The sequence below is a fragment of the Maylandia zebra genome, linkage group LG17, assembly GCF_041146795.1.
Source record: "Maylandia zebra isolate NMK-2024a linkage group LG17, Mzebra_GT3a, whole genome shotgun sequence".
Taxonomy (NCBI): domain Eukaryota; kingdom Metazoa; phylum Chordata; class Actinopteri; order Cichliformes; family Cichlidae; genus Maylandia; species Maylandia zebra.
The window spans coordinates 17,708,278-17,725,568 of record NC_135183.1 but is presented as its reverse complement, the minus strand read 5'-3'; the positions used below and the strand labels follow the sequence as shown (position 1 = coordinate 17,725,568).

General features: G+C 41.9%; 1 protein-coding gene, 1 long non-coding RNA gene and 1 other non-coding gene across 3 annotated transcripts; all 3 read right to left on the bottom strand.

Annotated features, from left to right (window-relative positions):
* Positions 1–1,915: 1,915 nt before the first annotated feature.
* Positions 1,916–10,749, bottom strand: LOC101477510 (uncharacterized). The gene is made up of 3 exons (XR_191543.2): positions 10,471–10,749; positions 3,205–3,441; positions 1,916–3,124 (listed from the first exon to the last, which is right to left on the bottom strand). It is a non-coding gene; the product is annotated as an uncharacterized LOC101477510 (long non-coding RNA).
* A 1,122-nt stretch (positions 10,750–11,871) lies between these two features.
* On the bottom strand, positions 11,872–15,357 carry rpl18a (ribosomal protein L18a). Its single transcript, XM_004564867.4, has 5 exons — positions 15,199–15,357; positions 13,586–13,765; positions 13,372–13,501; positions 12,248–12,357; positions 11,872–12,014 (listed from the first exon to the last, which is right to left on the bottom strand). The coding sequence occupies exons 1-5, from the start codon at positions 15,214–15,216 to the stop codon at positions 11,922–11,924; spliced, it is 531 nt and encodes a 176-aa protein (XP_004564924.1). The 5' UTR covers positions 15,217–15,357; the 3' UTR covers positions 11,872–11,921.
* LOC111500654 (small nucleolar RNA SNORA68) lies at positions 13,839–13,970 on the bottom strand. Its single transcript, XR_002721196.1, has one exon. It is a non-coding gene; the product is annotated as a small nucleolar RNA SNORA68 (small nucleolar RNA).
* Positions 15,358–17,291: the final 1,934 nt, after the last annotated feature.

The following is a 17,291-nucleotide window of genomic DNA, read 5'->3' as shown; positions in this document are numbered from 1 at the left end:
TTTGCAGAAACGTCATGGAGGAGAGAGAGGAGCTGTAAATCCACCACAGCACGCTGCTGAGAGCCGTCATGTTCACTTTGAAACTTAAAGGTCACAGTGTGCCTGAAAACAACTTAAAGAGAGACAGACCTGCAGCTTAAACATGAATTAAAAAACCTGCAGTTCCTCTGATGTCCAAAAGAGGCTCCAGCAGTGAATCAGTCCCCAGAAACTGTTACAGCTTTACAGGAGAAATAAACATGTTTACAGTCTCAAGCAAAAAGTCTTTGGTCTCCATAGATAATTTCCCCCTTCAGTACATCTGTATACATCTATGTATAACTGACCAGCATTAAAGAGAGCGTGGCCTCTTTGATCAGTCTGCTATATATACTACAGTGGTCCTTTGCTACAATGTGGCTCGCTGTTTCGCTGAATTGTTTTGTGCAATTTTGCATGCTTTTCTTTTTTTTTTACAGCACATTGTGTTCTGCAACCTGATTGGCTGTAGACCATTGTCAATCAATCTCGTGTCGTGTCTCCTGTACAGTACAGAATGCGTTCAGCTTGTCACATTTAAATCTTTGATTGCTAGCAGTGACTCTGAAGTGCTGTACTGTATGTCTGTAAGTTTTCTCCCCAACAAACACAGCAATGTCGACGAAACGTTTTGCACCGTCAAAGGCAACCGAGGGTTTTTGGTTTCATTCTATAATACTGGACTTATTTTTCTACGAAGGTTTGAACTTTGAGAGTGTTTAAACAAGAGAGAAAGGTGTGAAAATGTTCGTGCCTGTCTGAGAAAAGTGTATAGAGTGTGTAGTGAGGGGTTTTACAGTCTTAAAACATCTATAATAATTGTAAAATATAAAGTTAGCTACTTTGCAGATTTCACCTATCGCGGGTTATTTCTAGAATGTAACTCCCGCAATAAATGAGGGACCACTGTAATAATCATGAATGGTTTTTTTTTAATGTTTAATGGGGTTTTTTTAAGTAGATGGACACAAATTCAGGATTACTGCTCAGCAGGATAAAACTGGAAAAACTTAGGATCCAAATAAAACTTAGAGACGGGACTGCAGAAACTGGTGGCTATGTCCATCTTTTATATACAGTGTACATTTTTTGGATGATACAGCATTGTTTCTGAGGGTTTGTTAAATTCCTTCAGAACGTTAAATAAAATTTAGAAAATACAAATAAAAAGTGAATACCTTCAGCATGAGGTTAATAGCTGTGTGTTTTTTGTTCAGATATTAGTTTTTAAGTTAAATTGAGAGCAGGAAGACTTTGTGAGTTTGTGTTTCTGGGTTTCTCCGTTGAAAGTGTTGACTGACTGTTTAGCAATGGTGGTCTGTTTCATCCCTTCACTGATTAAATCAAAATGTGTTTGCGAACTTGCAGCCATGAACTATATTTAGCTGCAGCTCCTTTTACTCTCTGAACTCTGTCTTTCTTCTCTTTATGGAAAATGTCCTCCACACATTAGCTGTCCAAACATCACCTCCAAAATGCACAAATTGAATAATTCAGCCCAGTTAGCTGAACAAACACACACCTTCACGAAAGTTAATGGAATTAACGAGCTGCACTTAAGTGTCTGTTGACATTTGTGTCTTTAAACCAACATCCTGTCCTGTAACGAGGCCACGCTGATTAACTCCTTGCTGCACAGACACGAAGCCGGCGTCCAGCTGAGGACTCTCCAACAACAACTGGCCACTGTTTGAAGTGTGAGCACGCGTCCTGCAGACCTGAACAACAACACCAACGTATCCAGGCCACCAAAGAAGAAGAGGAAGAAGCAACCAGCTCCTTAATGAACTGCACTCCATTACAGAAAGTGGAGCTCTGTGTTTATAACTGTTATTACAGGGGAATAACCGCACTCTCCAGCCTGTATGCCAAAATAATAAAAAATAAAACAGCCCAGGATACTGAGGAACCTTTTCCTCCACCAGGAGGAATTTTAATCAAGAGTTATGAATTTAAAAAAAATCTTTAAAATGGTCAAAATAAAAAAATGTGACCAAATGAAAATAAAATAAAGAGTAGAACATTAAAGTCACCAAATAAGATTTAAAAGTATGAGACTAAAATCTAAAAGTAGGGATATGTCAAAGTATAAATACAGCATCTTTAAAACACATTTTATTCAAACCTGGCATGGTAAAAAACAAAATCATTCACTGGGGCTGTATCCCAGTGGGTTAAAAAAAATTAAAATGATTAAGAAGAAAATTTCATGAAAAACAGAAATTCAGTTGAAAAAAATAAATTATGATATATGCAACTTTATAGATACTTTATATTTTAAAATTAAAAAATAACCATTTTGATTTTAAAATATTTAAAATATTTGGATTAAGAGACAAAAAGATTAAAAAAAAAGAAGAAGAAAGAAATATCTTCTAAAATGAATTATTATTAATGTAAGGAATCATTAAGAACATGTGGTGACTGTAAGACTGAGTCAAAAGTGTTGACTTATTGTGTCCAGAGTGCAAGATAAAATGTATTCTGTTCAGTAAAAAAGTCAACGTCACACACATATAGATAGAATGATGTTATTTCAAACTTGTAAATATAATTGATATAACAAGGGAAAAGAAAAACTTAAAAACATCAAGTTTTCTTCAAAATCTCTATGTCTACACAATGTTTATGCTCAAAAAGGAGTAGGATGAAGTTAACACTTTTTTCAGTTTACACGTTACCTCATCCTCTAACACCTGCCCTGTTTCCCTCCCAAACACTCACCTGACTCCATTCCACCAATCACTGCTTCAGTGTGTAAAACCCTCTTCACTACTTCACCTTTCAGACTGTTTTCGTACAAAGGCAGGAATCTGTTTGGTTTCCCTTGTTGTGTTTTCAGGTGCATGACTGTAGATATGCCCTGCCCCCTCCAGCTTCCTGTGAGCATCCTCTTGGGGAATAAAGCCTCCTCTATGTCCTCTGGTTTGACAGCGCTGACAGTTTCTCTCATCAGAACTTATGATCTGATGAGGACGAAGCGAACAAGCAGTTCCATGTCTGACAGTGTGAAGGCTTGAGAACTTCAAACGCCGACTCTGCATATTGCTGCGATGGCATCAGAGGAATGTTTTTGGAGCAGTATCATCACCCTCATCACCCTGACCTTAGGTGAAAGTTCAGATTATTTTATATTCATGAAAACCCTTGTTGTGGCTCGTGAAAAGTAAAGGTGAAGCCTCAAACCTGAATTCTCTGTAATGTCCAGGGGGGGAACTCCTCTGCTCAGATTGTATAGAGCTCGCCTTCTAAGAGAAAATGAGCGTCCTTCTCAGGTGATGGGTTTCTGGTCGCAGATTGAATGAAACATGATGATCATTTTGGAGGTTATGGTCATGGTAGAGTTACAGAGGAGCAGGAAGTAAGGAACAACAAGCTGCCCAATGAACACGAAGTAATCCTCAGTTTTCTAATGTCTGTTTTCTAAAAGACAAAACAAAAGGGTTATGATGAAAACAACTTCTAGCTTGAAGAACTTCACGCTAATGACATATGGCAAACATAAGAGATCATACAGAGTTCAAACAGATGATTTAGCAGCTGGCTCGAGTCTGCACGCAGATACAGACATAAAAACAAAAGATCAAATAACCTGAAAGGGGTGGCGATCCATACAGCACAGTAGCACCATATTCATTTATTGATATTGTCTCGATACAGGGACACCAAATATCAGTGTTCTGTTAAATAAACAAAAATACTCAGGAAATATTATGAACAGAGGGCCTCACCAACATCCTGAGACAGCGTTAGCTGAGCAACTAGCATAGCTCAGACTGAAGTCACTCAGAGAGATTACTGTCTGGTTTATAAATACAGACAGATTGCAGACTCATGAGTGAGTGAGTCTGTGTCAGTGAGACCATTCAAGTGGACTCGACTTAACTCTGGTTACATTCCTGTAGATCAGAAAGGCTGTTGAGCACACATGTAATAATTAAATTTGTACACAGCTTCACCTACATGATTTTCACTGATTTGTCACTGTTCATTGCTGTATTATCAGAAAAAGATTGCATGTAATTGCTTCGTTGACATTTATTCAATCACACACTGGTTGCAGACTGACTGTCTTACAGCAGGTTTTAGTGACAGTTTGTTTATCTGATGTCTCATTTAGCAGAAAAAAAACATAATCTTACTTGATAAAACAGACAGATAACTGTGAGGACAAAATCTGCAGCAGAAAAATGTGATTGTTATTGCAAAACTCAGCGTAATCTCTAGAATATTGTATGGTCGGGTGTCTGCAGAACGACTTCTGACCCATGACGTTCTCTTCAGGTTTAACAGGTGTTAGTCAATGTGAAATAGACTGCTGTGATTGGTCATAAATCTTTTTTAGAAAAGAAAACATGTTCAGTGTTTAGGCAAGTTCAAATAAACATTTAAATAACTTCAAAATAAAAGCTCAACAATTTTTTTCACTGGTTGTACAGATGGGCTGCTAACAGATGGCTCCACAGAATTAACACGCTTACACTGATGCTTCAAAAAGAACAGATTCACCTGTGAGCGAGTTGACACCTGGGATAACAGTGATGTCATCAGGTTACGATAAATCTGTGGAACAGTCTGCACCGCCCCCTGTGGGAGTAACGTGCAACTACTGGAAAAGATGCAAGGGCCCAGTGATCCTCAAATCTCACAGGGGTTACAGGAGGAGGTCTGGTGCAACTTTAGGGGTGGGTGGGGCTTTTTCAGCTTTTATTGTGCTTTTATTTTATCGAGGAAATAAAGGTCCTCAAACCTGTGCACGAGCCTCACAGCATGTGGGGTCACCTTCTGAGCTTATGACTCCCAGGCATTTGTTTCCACATGTTTGCCATCCTAAATCCTTAAAAGGTTTCATGTGAATATCCGACACTTTAAAACACGTTTGTCCTGTGAGTCAACTGCAGGGTTTGGCCATCAGGTGTTGCTGTTTACACTGAAAGAATGAGTTTAAACTGGTACAAAGTCTGCAGAGAACTCTGCAGTGAGTGTGTGTGTGTGTGTGTGTGTGTGTGTGTGTGTGTGTGTGTGTGTGTGTGTGTGTTCTGTAGAAGCTGTTAAGCTTTGTTGATCTTTGTGATTACATGTCGTTTTGGCTCCGACGGCTCCGAACATTCGTGGGAGGTTTGGAGAAGCATTAAGTGGAAGATGGAAAGTGTTTGGCTGCTGAGCACGGAGCTTTTAGCACATTCCTGTGCAGCGGCGGCAGAACGTGGTCTGGGTTCAGTCCTGGTCAGCGCACTCCTTTCTCCTGCTGGAGAAAACTTAAAGCCCGTCAATCAAAGCCTGAGTCAGCGGGTTGCGGTCCTGTTGCCGATAGCTGAGCCGGCAGCGAAGAAAGGTGCTTCTTTGTTTGGAGCGTGCGCTGTCTTTTCTCTGCAGGCGGACCGCGGGGGAAAGTCCCCGACCTCCCCTCAAAGTGTAGGGGAGATTATTTAAGAGCCAGCTCTGCCTCAGTGAGGGGTAATTACTCTGAGTACTCTCAGGCTGCTGCTCGCTGATGATTTTATGTGGCCATGTTGGATTTATGTAAGGCGACCTGCAGGCCTGCAGTGTGACGGCCTCAGGTGGGCAAGGAGCTGCCAGAAAGTCCTACTCAGACTTTCAGTTTGTGTGAAGTTAACGATGGTGTGATGTTTGAGCTCAGCAGAGGGCCGAAACACTTCGTGCTGCTCTGAAGTTTATGCTCCATCTGAGGCTGAGCTTCAAGTCATTTTCATTCAGCTTTAAATATTTTTGTCTCCAGGAAAGGTTCCCATTAGTTCCAGGTTCTAAAGAATACTACAGCATACTGGTGCTTCCAGGGAGACGCTGTGAATCCAGTCTCATCGCTCGTCCTGCACAGGAAGTTCTCGTTCTGCTGCTCCACTGCAATCACGCCTCCCATAGTTGCTCGCCTTTCTCCATCCCACCGTCTCTTACTGCCACAGCTCAGTTTAATCTGTAAGTCCTTCAGCTGATCCACAAACAGTTCAGAATGCCTTCACATACCAAACACCACTGTAATCCACCAGTGTGGAGTGACCTCAGGAGACAACTCAGTGTGGAGTGGGTGAGGACCTGCGTGCATCTAAAGGTTGACCTTTGACCTCCTGTGACCATGTGTCCTCATATGGGGGATTGCATTTGAGCTTTTTTATTGACGACGATAAAAGACGATGCTTAGTCATTATATTCATCTTCAGTTCATTTCAGCGGGGATCAAACATCTAGCTCAGGCTAAATCCCCTCCAGAGCGTTGACATCCTACTAGCTGGAGTCAGCAGCTGGGGATCAAACCACCAGGACCTTCATCCTAAACCCACCCAGATGTGATGAGTGTCGCTGTTAGTGTCAGATTGTTTTGAAACCATCACTGAAACAAACAAATTCAACTAAACAAATCTGCACGAGGAACAGACTGACTGTAAAAATGAGACAGAAGGAGCAGGACAGGTAATCGTTACCAACACAGGTGAGAACAATCAGTGCGTCAGGTAAAAGAACACTGACACTTCTCACATGAATGTCGAGGTTTTTAAGATCATTGCAGGCTCACTGGGAACCTCGTGAGCTCCTGGAGGACTCATAGCACTGGATGAATCCCTCTGATGAGCTGTTCAGTCCCAAACACAAGGACAGCATAGAGGTCAGGACTCAGCACTGCCACCACAGCATAATTACCCTCTCCACCTCCGCCTCACTCCTGCGTCTCCACCTGCAGCCCTGACACTAAGCCTTTATGCCCTGTGGATTTTGTGGTTTGAGGCTTTGCCACTCTGTACCTGCGGAGAGTTTTTGGCTGGCTGGGGATCCACAAAGCCTCCCGGCCACCTCGAGCTGTCGGCCCAGGCCGCAGAACAGTAAACCTGGCTGAGGCCAAGACCAGACTGTGGTCAGGTCAGAGCCTCAGGATTCCCCTCAGTGTGCAGGAAGCAAACAGCTAACATGAAACTCTGCAACAGCAGCACACATCAGTGATTTAATCCTGAGACGAGCTGCAGGTTCTTTTCTTAATGAATCATTTGGGCTGAAAAACACCAGAAAACAGGAAGAAAGCCCAGAGTGACACGTCTGCTGCCAGTACAGGATAAATAACCTGACCTGAGGTCACGCTCCGCAGCTTTACTGCTAAGCAGACTGATGATGGTGCAGATGGCTAATGGATAATACTGTAACAGACTAATACAACAGAATAACACAGTAACAGGCTGTCTTGACTTCAATTCTTGTGCTCTATCGTTTTATCGAATCTGTGATGTCTTTTTGTATTGCTGCCTGGTTTGGTAACCTGACGGTGAAGAATAAGAATCAGTTGGGACTTCTGGTAAAAACTGCTAGCAAAATTTCAGGGCGCTGACAAGATGAACTTTTGGCCATTTACAATTAGGGATGGGTACCGGTATCCGGTGCCATGATGGCACCGGTTCTGACATAAACGGTAGTAACCAGACCGAAAAGCAGCGCACATTTCGGTGCTTTATTTAGGTGCTTTTTTCCCCTGAGATGTCATACACTTTGAATTCTAGCCAATCAGTTTACGTTTCCGAGGATAGTAGGCGGGTCCAGGTACGTACATTCTTTTAGAGCAGAGCTACAGATTAAAAATGCCCAAGGCGAAGTGGTCAAAAGTCTGGCTGTACTTCACAGCAAAATATGCAAACTCAGCAGCCTGCAACAAGTGCTTTAAGCTGATACTGTGATACTGTCAAAGGAGGTAACACCTCAAATCCGATGAAACAGCTGGCGACGCATAGCGTTTTTTTTTTAAAAGCCGAGAAATGCGCCGTATTTGATAGCTTGCTGCGAGACCTCACACCGAGCACATCTACTGCGGGTGTGGTGCCTGTTATCGGACCCGGAGTTAGCATCATCCCCCAAAAACCCGAAGAGGAGAGTCCTGGCCCCTAGCCCTGCCAGTGTAGCAGAAATGATGATGGATGATGATGGCAGCAGCAGCCGTTCTTCTCTGCGTGAGTAGCTTAATGTTGTTCGTGTATAATTTATGTTGAGTAGGCTAACCACGTTATTACATTAATGCATGTAAGGTGAACTAGCAAACATCATCACAGCTACATGCGGCTGTCTTCTTGTTTGATGGCAGATCCTCCCTTCACCCTGGCCAAAAAGGCTAAAATGACCAAAGAAAAAGTGGGAAACAGCTAAACATGAGAGGTTTTTGGACAAAGTTTGTGTTTTTTCCATTGTTTAAGCACTGCTTCCAGCCAAGAGTGATACCATATATGCCCCATAGCTGCAGAAAAGGCTAACATTGTTATCTTTTTACAAAAAACCAGCTGAACATGAGAGGTTTTTGGACCAATTTTGTGTTCTCCATTCTGTAAGCACCGGTTTAAGCACCGTTTAAGCACCGGCACCATTTCAAAAGTACCAGTTTGGCACCGGTATCGGATAAAACCAAAACGATACCCATCCCTATTTACAATAGAAATGTGCTCAGAAAGGCTCATTCTATTATTAATTGTGTGAACCATCCACTTCACAGTGAGTTTGAGTTGTTGCCTTCCGGCCGCCGTTTTAGAGTACCTCCGAGGAGGACTAAAAGACTCCAGGTCTCTTTTATCCCTACTGTGTCTTGTCTCCTTAATGGCAAATAATTGTCCTTGAACTTTCTATCATTATTATTGTTGTTATTATTATTTTATAGTATTGTTCTGTTTATTTTTATCCTCCTGCTGCTAAACTAATTTCCCCTTGTGGGACAATAAAGAAATTGAATTGAATCTGTTCATTGTGTGCGTGGTGGGGGCGGGGCTTAAAACAACCTGAAACAGTGAGCAGAGGAGAGAAATCAGAGCACTTCCTTCCTTCTTAGCTTGTCACTCAAAGCACTTTCTACACTACTCTTTTACCAAATCACACACACATTCCTACATCACTTCCTCTGTGCCCGAGGACGTTGTCCAACATTTATACATGATGGAAGCATCAGGGACAACCTGGGGTCTGCTCAGGGACTTGGGGACCAACCCACTGATATTCCAGTTGGTAGGTGACCAGCTGGATGCCTGGACCACAGCCACTCTCAGACTGCTGAAACACATGAACTTAATGACACTGTGATTTCACAGTGTTTTCACTACCCCTTAATAATGTTTTGAGTTTTAATTGCACTATACATTACAAACAATACATTTTAAAACATTAAAATTATCATTTTAAATTAAAACTCTTATGAAGATTCATTAACCACTCCATTTTCAGAAAAAAGGAATTTTCTGGCAATTATTTAATTGTTCAGACTTTAACAGGCCGACTGTATTTTCACTGTGATTATTGGCTGCTGCCATGTTGTCGTTTCCTCTCCCATATTTAATAAAAAGTGCATTCTGGGTAAACTTTCAAGGCTCACATCGGCATTCAAATATTTTAGATTCATGAAAGGTTTGTTTTTCACCTAAATTTGAAAGTAGGATCATTTTTCCAGCCCTGATTTCTTCAGGTTCAGAATCATTTTGTAAAGGCTGACTGTTTTTCCTGCGATGAAGCTGAAAAATGTCTCTGCTGTCATGCTTTCCATGATAACCCAGTCAGAAAATGTAATTTAATTTTAATTAAATCCCACAAGCCTTTGAGTTTACACAGAATGCATGCTTGGGCGTTATATGAATTATGAGAGAGGGGTCAAACATCCACCCAGGCATGTTTCTGCTGCTCTGCGTCACACATGTTTAAACTGGAGCTAATGGTTTCAGTGGAGAGCTAGCTGATGCTAATGCTCGGTGAGTTAAACGTTCGGAAATAAGATCATTAACAGAGGAAAGTTCTGACGTTTGTAGTATTTGGCACCTCTGGGCCACCGTAGATCAGTCCTGCAGCAGGCTGGTATCAGACGTCCCCTCTCTGCCTACACTTATTTTCTGTGTGAGAGCCATCAGCAGTATTTCAAACATGCCGAGAACAGCCAGCAGCATTTAAGGGCCTCTGAGCTCTTGGCAGCTTGGCGTTCCCAATGAGCTCCTCTGGGAAGCTTTAACTGTGTGCAGTCGGAGCTCGAAGTCCTGAGAATTTAAACCAAACGGCCTTTTAAGACCAACAATAAAATCCCTGCCATACAGACTAAGCTGCTTTGTGCGGTATTCATTTCTGGAGTTATAACCAGCTTCCTGTCACCAGTGCTGTGCATGGAGCTGCTCAAAAATAACGGAAAACACGCCGCCGTCCTCCTGCTGTCCGCCTCCCTCTGTATAGCTAACAATTTTACGTGTTCATGAAGGTGAAGTTTTCCAGCGCTATCTGAGGTCCTCTCTGCACATGCCCAGTTCACTCCTTTTCTGTAAGTTAGTCCAGATTGAGGACGATTACAGCCGAGTCCGAACAACCGAAGTGGACCCACATTCACACTGAGCCACTCTACCAAACACACATTCTCACCCTTCACATTTCTGCAGGTCCCTCAGATTCTCACCAAAGACTGTGAAGAATTTCAATTGAGTAAGTTTCATAGAAATACAGAACCTTTGAAAACAGCATGACGACACAAAGTGTTTAGGAAGTCTCTCCTTTTCATTCCTGTCAGGTTTCAGGGCCTCTCAGCTACGATCCACACTTGATGATCTCGAGTGTGGCCTGATGTCATCAAACTGGAAATTAGATCCAGCACAAAGATCTGGACAGGCGGAGCTCTGAATGTTTAGAGGTTGAGGTCGGCTGAGGAGAAGGTGGCCTTCATCAGCACAAAGGTTAAGCTAATCAATAATCAGTTGAGGTGGCAGCTTTGAAATCGCTGCTCAGCTACACTTCATGTCCTGGACAACACTGCCACTGTGTGGACAGACAGCATAAGAGCAGCAAGTTCACAATTACTCCTAGGGTCAAAGGTCAGAGATCAGGGATTTGTTGGGATTTGATTTGCCCGTCAGCCTCAGCAGTTTCATCACTCTTTAAGGTTCGACCAATAGAAACTGTCAGCTGATTGGTGTTTGATCACATTCATCAAAAACTAAAATGTGACCATCACAAACATCACAGTGATGTCATGTCTGGTGGATTTAGAGAGAAGGTGGATAAAAGTGCTTCAGTTCATCATCTGAGAAAATATCAAACAAGAAGAAGTCCCATTTTCTACATTTGTAAGACACCTTTAAAAGTTTAAAATCAGAATTGGATTCACGGTCCTCTGACACCCAGGCAGACCATCCTTTATTTATGAAAGTTTTAGCTCCAGAATATTAATTTATGTTAAGTTTGAAGCCATGTAAAAATAAAAATAAAAAATAAAATAAAAAACATGAGAGGGTGGGTCAAAGTTCAGCTCTTTAAATCAGGGGCGTCATAAGGCCCGGGCTCCAGAACCAGCCCGCCAGACAGCTTTGGAGAATATTTAGCAAATGCATTCCCCCATTCATACCACACTGAATCAATTTATAAAAATAAAAACTTAATTACCCTATAAATATGGGACAGTATGGTCTGTGTACTAACAGGACTTTATTGGTAATTTTGCTGTTCAAACTGTGCTTCATTTTTTATTCTTTAACCCTGTAATCCAATCCAACCCATCAAAGAAATATTATAATTCATATGTTTAATAACCTTCATAACAATTGTTTTGCTATATCATGTTGTTTAAGATATATTTTGTTAGATTTTTTTTGCATCACAGTTGATACAGTGGGTGTTTTGGGCAACTTTTTGTTAACAAGAATGTGAAATTTAGACCCCCAAAAAGGTTTTGTCCATAACATTTTGAAATTATGTCAAGTATTGATCATGTTGATGAGCTCTCAGACACTCATGTAGCAAATATGATACAAATGGCATAATACGGTTAAATGTGATGTGAGGACTGAGCGCCGGCAGCTCAGCGTTTGATGTTTGTGTGACAGTAAGATGGAGACAGAGACGAGGCGTCGGCTGTTCGGTCGATTCGTTTATTATTTCCCGCACAAAAACAAATACAGCTGTTTTTAGTAGAAGGTGTTTGGTCTCTTGGTGGTGAAGCGGGGTTTGTGCTGGCGGCGCAGGACCCGGTGGGGCAGGGGGAACCTGATCTTGGAGTCCTGCAGGGAAACACAAAAGTCACACGATCAGACGTTAAAGCGCCAAACAAAGGCGCTAACGGTTGTCTGTCGCCAGCTTCATGACCGCCAGGTTTAAAGATGGAGACTCGAAACCTGGAAGAGGAATCTGGCCATTGGTGTGGCGGGTTTTCAAGCTGGAGCTGACAATGGTGGCAGCAGCCCAGAGAGAGTCCCGCCTCCTGATGAGGGAGGGCAGCGAGAGGAAGACTTACGTGGAACTGCTTGATGGCGGGTCTGCGACACTTGTTGGCGGCGATCACCTGCACCTTCATGATCTGGATTGAGTGGGCACGAGCACGATGGCGAGCTCCCATGTCACGATCTGAAAGAGAGGTTAGGAGGCAGAGCTTAACAAACAGGAAGCAGCCGCTCTGTGCAGACATCTGTTGATAAAATCTTCCACGCCCTGCAAAATTAAGGGTTTTTAGGGTTTAGATAAAAATTAAACCCTAAAAACGCTCAGACGTCACCTGCTGCTCTTCGTTTCTACTAAGGTTCAATTTTTAGATTCAGATGTGAGCGAAATGCTCGCCTTCCTGCTCGTTAGAGATCATTGATCAGACGCTGGAGGAAACGGCATCAGTGATGGAACAATAATAGTTCAGTAATTTTAGATGTTTAAATTAATCCTGTTAAATAATCCAGATGATGACATTAATTCATCATTAAGCCTAAAACCTCCTTAGAGGCAGGAGTTACGTCCACACTCAGGTGTTTGACCACCAGCTGTCAGCTCAGACCAAACACACCACAGCGCTGACACACAGCTGGGTTTAGCAGCTCAAACAAAAACCAGTGAACAGGCGCTTCAGAGCGCTCGTGCGAGCTCAGCTGGACGTTGGAGCCAGGAGGTCCTTAAAACCGTGGAGAAACTGCAGGAGCACGCTCAGATGCCATGAAACTACAAAACGGAAATGATTCTGCAGATTTACTGTCCGAGGTTTCCATCGGCGCGTCCTTAGCAGAGAAATCCTCACAATGAAGAACAAGTCAGAAAAATTTAATCTGGCTGCACGCTGACCGTCGTTAATTTTACTGGCGAAAACATTTCCAAGTTTTCATCAGCAAACTTTTTTCCTGACAAAAACACAACGATCAATATATCTGCCAGGAAAGCACAAAGCCAGCTCCCCATTTCTCATGAAAACACGACAAAAGGTCAAAATCTGAAATCATCTTTAATATTTTGCTGCTGTGAAAAACAGAATCCCCACTTTTGGGATTAACCGTAAACCAAGCAGATCCAAACCTCATTCTCACCGTGATCCAGGTAAATTCGTCTGATTTCTAAAAACAGTTTCTAACGGCGCCTCGTTGGCCCGCTGTTAGTACTCACAGCACTGAGTGACAGCTCCAGATGTGGTGAGGTCCCTGTACTCTCTGTACATGTTGTGGGTGCCGCTGCGGGAGTCGTAGCGCAGCCAGATGCCGAAGTTCTTCACCTTCAGAGGCGTCTTCTCGTTGACCTGACCGGAAAACACGACGAGCCATTAGACGATGTCAGAGTCGCTAACAAGGAAAAAAGAAATGAGGGTTAAACAGAGACTCACCAGGCCGCAGTAGACGATCTCTCCGGATGCCTTCTTCATCTTCCTCAGCTGAGAGACAAAGTACCAGAAGCGAGACTTGGCTACGATGTGGTTCGGGGCGAAGATTCTCATCCGGTAGAGAGGGGGGGCGGGGTTCTTAGCCGAGGGCAGCAGACGCCCAATGACCTTATACTCCCTAAGCTGTGGGAAGAAAATGAAGATGCGTCACATGTAGGTAAAATGATCAAAGCAACAACAGCGAGACAACAATAGGACATGTTGATCCCTGAATTCACTTTCAGAGGCACGACAGCAGCAGAGAAAGGCGACAAGGACCAAGTTCCTGTTCGCACGCCAGACAAAATCACGCCACGAAAACGGCGTGACCTTTGGGTTTGGGTGCGTACGGAGACATCACAAATGACACACAAGCTACAAATAACATTGCTCACTTAAACATCACCAAAAACAAACTAATAATAAAATAACAGTTTCATTTTCTTACCACAAACATTCAAACATGATTAAATTATCATTAAACTGACGGATCTGAGGTGTGTGTAGTGGCATTTTGGCTAAAAAACAAAAACAAAACTTTAAAATGACTTCAGTTTTTATTGATATCTTAAAGCTTTTTTGAACAATTATATTTTAAACTACAAATAACACAATCCTCTAAAAATTTGTGTTTTTCTATTAAAAACAAGAATCCATAACTGTTTCCTTTTATCTTATACTTCCTCGGGGTTAGGTTGGGGTTTTTTTGCTGTCATCATTAGCCGAAATCTTTCTTAGCATTTCCTATTTCTATCACCACCACAGGTGTGCACACACCTGCCACTGAATTATTGAGTATCTGGAGAAAACCTTAAATTGGGCTTTTTTTAAAAAGAGGTTCTGCAGCCGCTCCATTCAGTGCTTTCTATACGGATTAAAGGCAGTTCATTGAGTCCGTGTTTCAGTTTGTGCTGCCAAGCCTTTGTGTCTGTTTCTGAACACTTTATATCAACTCCAGTTCTGGCCTACAGTGGAGAATAACTGCTGTGAGCTGGAGGAGTTTTTACGGTACTCATTCACTGACCGCACTCGCTTTGAAAAAGCAGCGATTCTACAAAAAAAACTGTTTAAGACTTTAAAAAAAAAAAAAGCTCCATAAAGTCCAGATATTTATAAAACAATGATTAAAAACTACAGTACCTACTAAAAAACCGGCTCACTATGCCTGGTTAAAAAGCACGCCGATAGCTCGGGTCAGAGATGAACTCACATTAGCTGCTAACGTTAGCTTCTACTAGCGCAAATCAAGCTGCGCTGAAATTAAATCAGATTAAATATGATCAGTGCTACTGCTGGACCGCTTTCCACACCTTAAGCCGAGCTCATTTTCTCAGTGAAGGCGTGAGAGCTCGCACTCTCTCCGGCTGCAGCCCTCAGTTTGAGCCCAGTCCACATGGTGCTGACGCCATGTTGTAGACGCGAACGCACCGGGGTGAAAAGACTCAAATTGCCGCTTTAAGTCGCACTTTATGGAAATAGCTCTGCACGAGCCCCTCAAACTAGACGTTATTTTATTAAATGTGCTGTTGGAAGCCGCGTGTGAAGAGTGAAAAAGTGTAAATTTACGGTTTACGTACTGTGCCGGACGCCTTCATGGTGTCTCTCGCTCACTGCCACAGTAAAAGAGGAAGCAGCAGGGCGGAGCATGCGCACGTCAAATGGAGGGCGGAAGTTCCATAGAGGTGCCGTCCGAGTTGAGTTCCCCCCAGAAACCGAAGAAGATAAGTTATTGACCCATAATCTGTCAAACATCTGTCAAACAATCTGTGTCAGCGATGGTATGACGTCATTCTGAGGCTAAAATCTGTTTTTAATGAAGGAGGGTTAAATGGCAGGAAGCTCTGGACTGATAATAATACAAGTGATTTCTTTATTTGAAATATATCCTCTTTATAATCCTGCAGCGTTTTACCAGAATAATCATGAACACTGGACATCAAACACACAGATGTGTGTTTACATATATCTGTCTATATCTTAAATAGAAAGATATAGTGCTTATCCCTATATCCTTATAAGAAAGATCAGGCTTCCTGCTGTTTAATGAACAGCAGGACGAGTCTTCAGTCAGCACATCAAAGCACGGAGGAGAAAACAGGCTCGTGGTTCAATCCCCGTTTAGAAATACTGTTTTAAGACCACAAAAATGTTACAAAATAAAGAGTTTGACCAAGATGGTTTTTCCACTGCAAGCAGGTGGAGCTGAAGAAAGAGAGCTCCACACTGATATGATCAATATGAGAGTCGATCACTCTTGAGTATTGATTTATTATGTCACACTCTGATTGGATGCCTGAGTGTGGGAGAATCAGCTGTCAGCTGTGTCCTGTCATGTGCTGTCTGAGGGAGCACATCTGTTCCACATGCTCCTTCAGATGTTTACCTGCTGTAAAGCTGTGATCTGAACTCTTAAATTCAAAGTAAAGTGTGCACTCTTTCTTCCTGTGGCATGATTATTGTCATCACACGGTTACAGGTGTTCACATACTCATGGAATCTTTAACCTTGTATAATTAAAAGAAGAAGAAGAAGAAAAAAAACAAGAAGAAGAATGTATTATCTTGGTAAATGTATTCTTTAGTGTCTTTTGACTTCATAAGAAACAGATCTAGTAATCATGGTCTATGTGCTTGCCTATAAAAGTTCATCTTTCCCATACTGAACCCATCTTGTGACTTTCATTAAAGAAAACAAACTAGATGTTAAATCTGTGACCTCAGGAACAACACAAAGGGCCTACTGTGTTTTCTGTCCTGTTATTGTCACCTTTTAGCCTTTTGTATGCCTGATTTAAAATAAATAAAGCGGTCTTGATTCAACATCTCCATGTCAATGAATCTACTGATCTAATGAAGCAAAGGCTGTGTAAGACAGAGAAAATGACAGTTCCAGCTGAACTTTAACTTTTAACCTCAGAATTAAATCCAGCCAAAATTCAGTCTGAAGCTTCTCTGCAGTCTGACAGCTTCACTGAAAAAATACATAAATAAATAAAATTAAAAAATCAAGAAAAGATTGCACAAACAGAGGAATTAAAATGCTAATGAAATGTTCAAAATTAGAGTTAGGGTTCACTTGTTGGATCACTTGTTTTTCTCAGTCCACTCCTTTTGAATTGATGCGTGGAGCTGGCTACAGCCGAGGGGAATTCAGTTAGCACATTTGACGGTAACTGTAGTTAAACTTGGGATGCTTGCTGAGAACCCAATTTAGACTTCGTGATTAGGACTGTCTTGTTACTGGGAAACATTTTTATTCACAAATGCAGACATTTCAAAGCTAAACCATGTATAAACAGATGGCTGAATGATCTTAAACTCTTGAGTAAGTTGCTAAAACATGTAAATGACAAGAAAGCCTGTAAACTTGTTGTACTATTCAATAAGTTCAGTTTATGTTCAAAGGAGGCCTCTCTATTTGAGATGTGGATCGTGATTTCCCTTTTTATTCTCATGGTCTATGCCTATACTCTCAGATTTTACATTGCCCTTTCTTTCTTTCTTTCTTTCTTTCTTTCTTTCTTTCTTTCTTTCTTTCTTTCACTTTTCTTTTTCAGTTCTTTTTTTATCTTGTAGCAATGCTCAACCGTAACAACAACAGTTTGTTTTTGATAAAGATCATTAAAAAAATAAATAATTAAAAAAATGTGCACGTTTTGCTGACGCAGTGA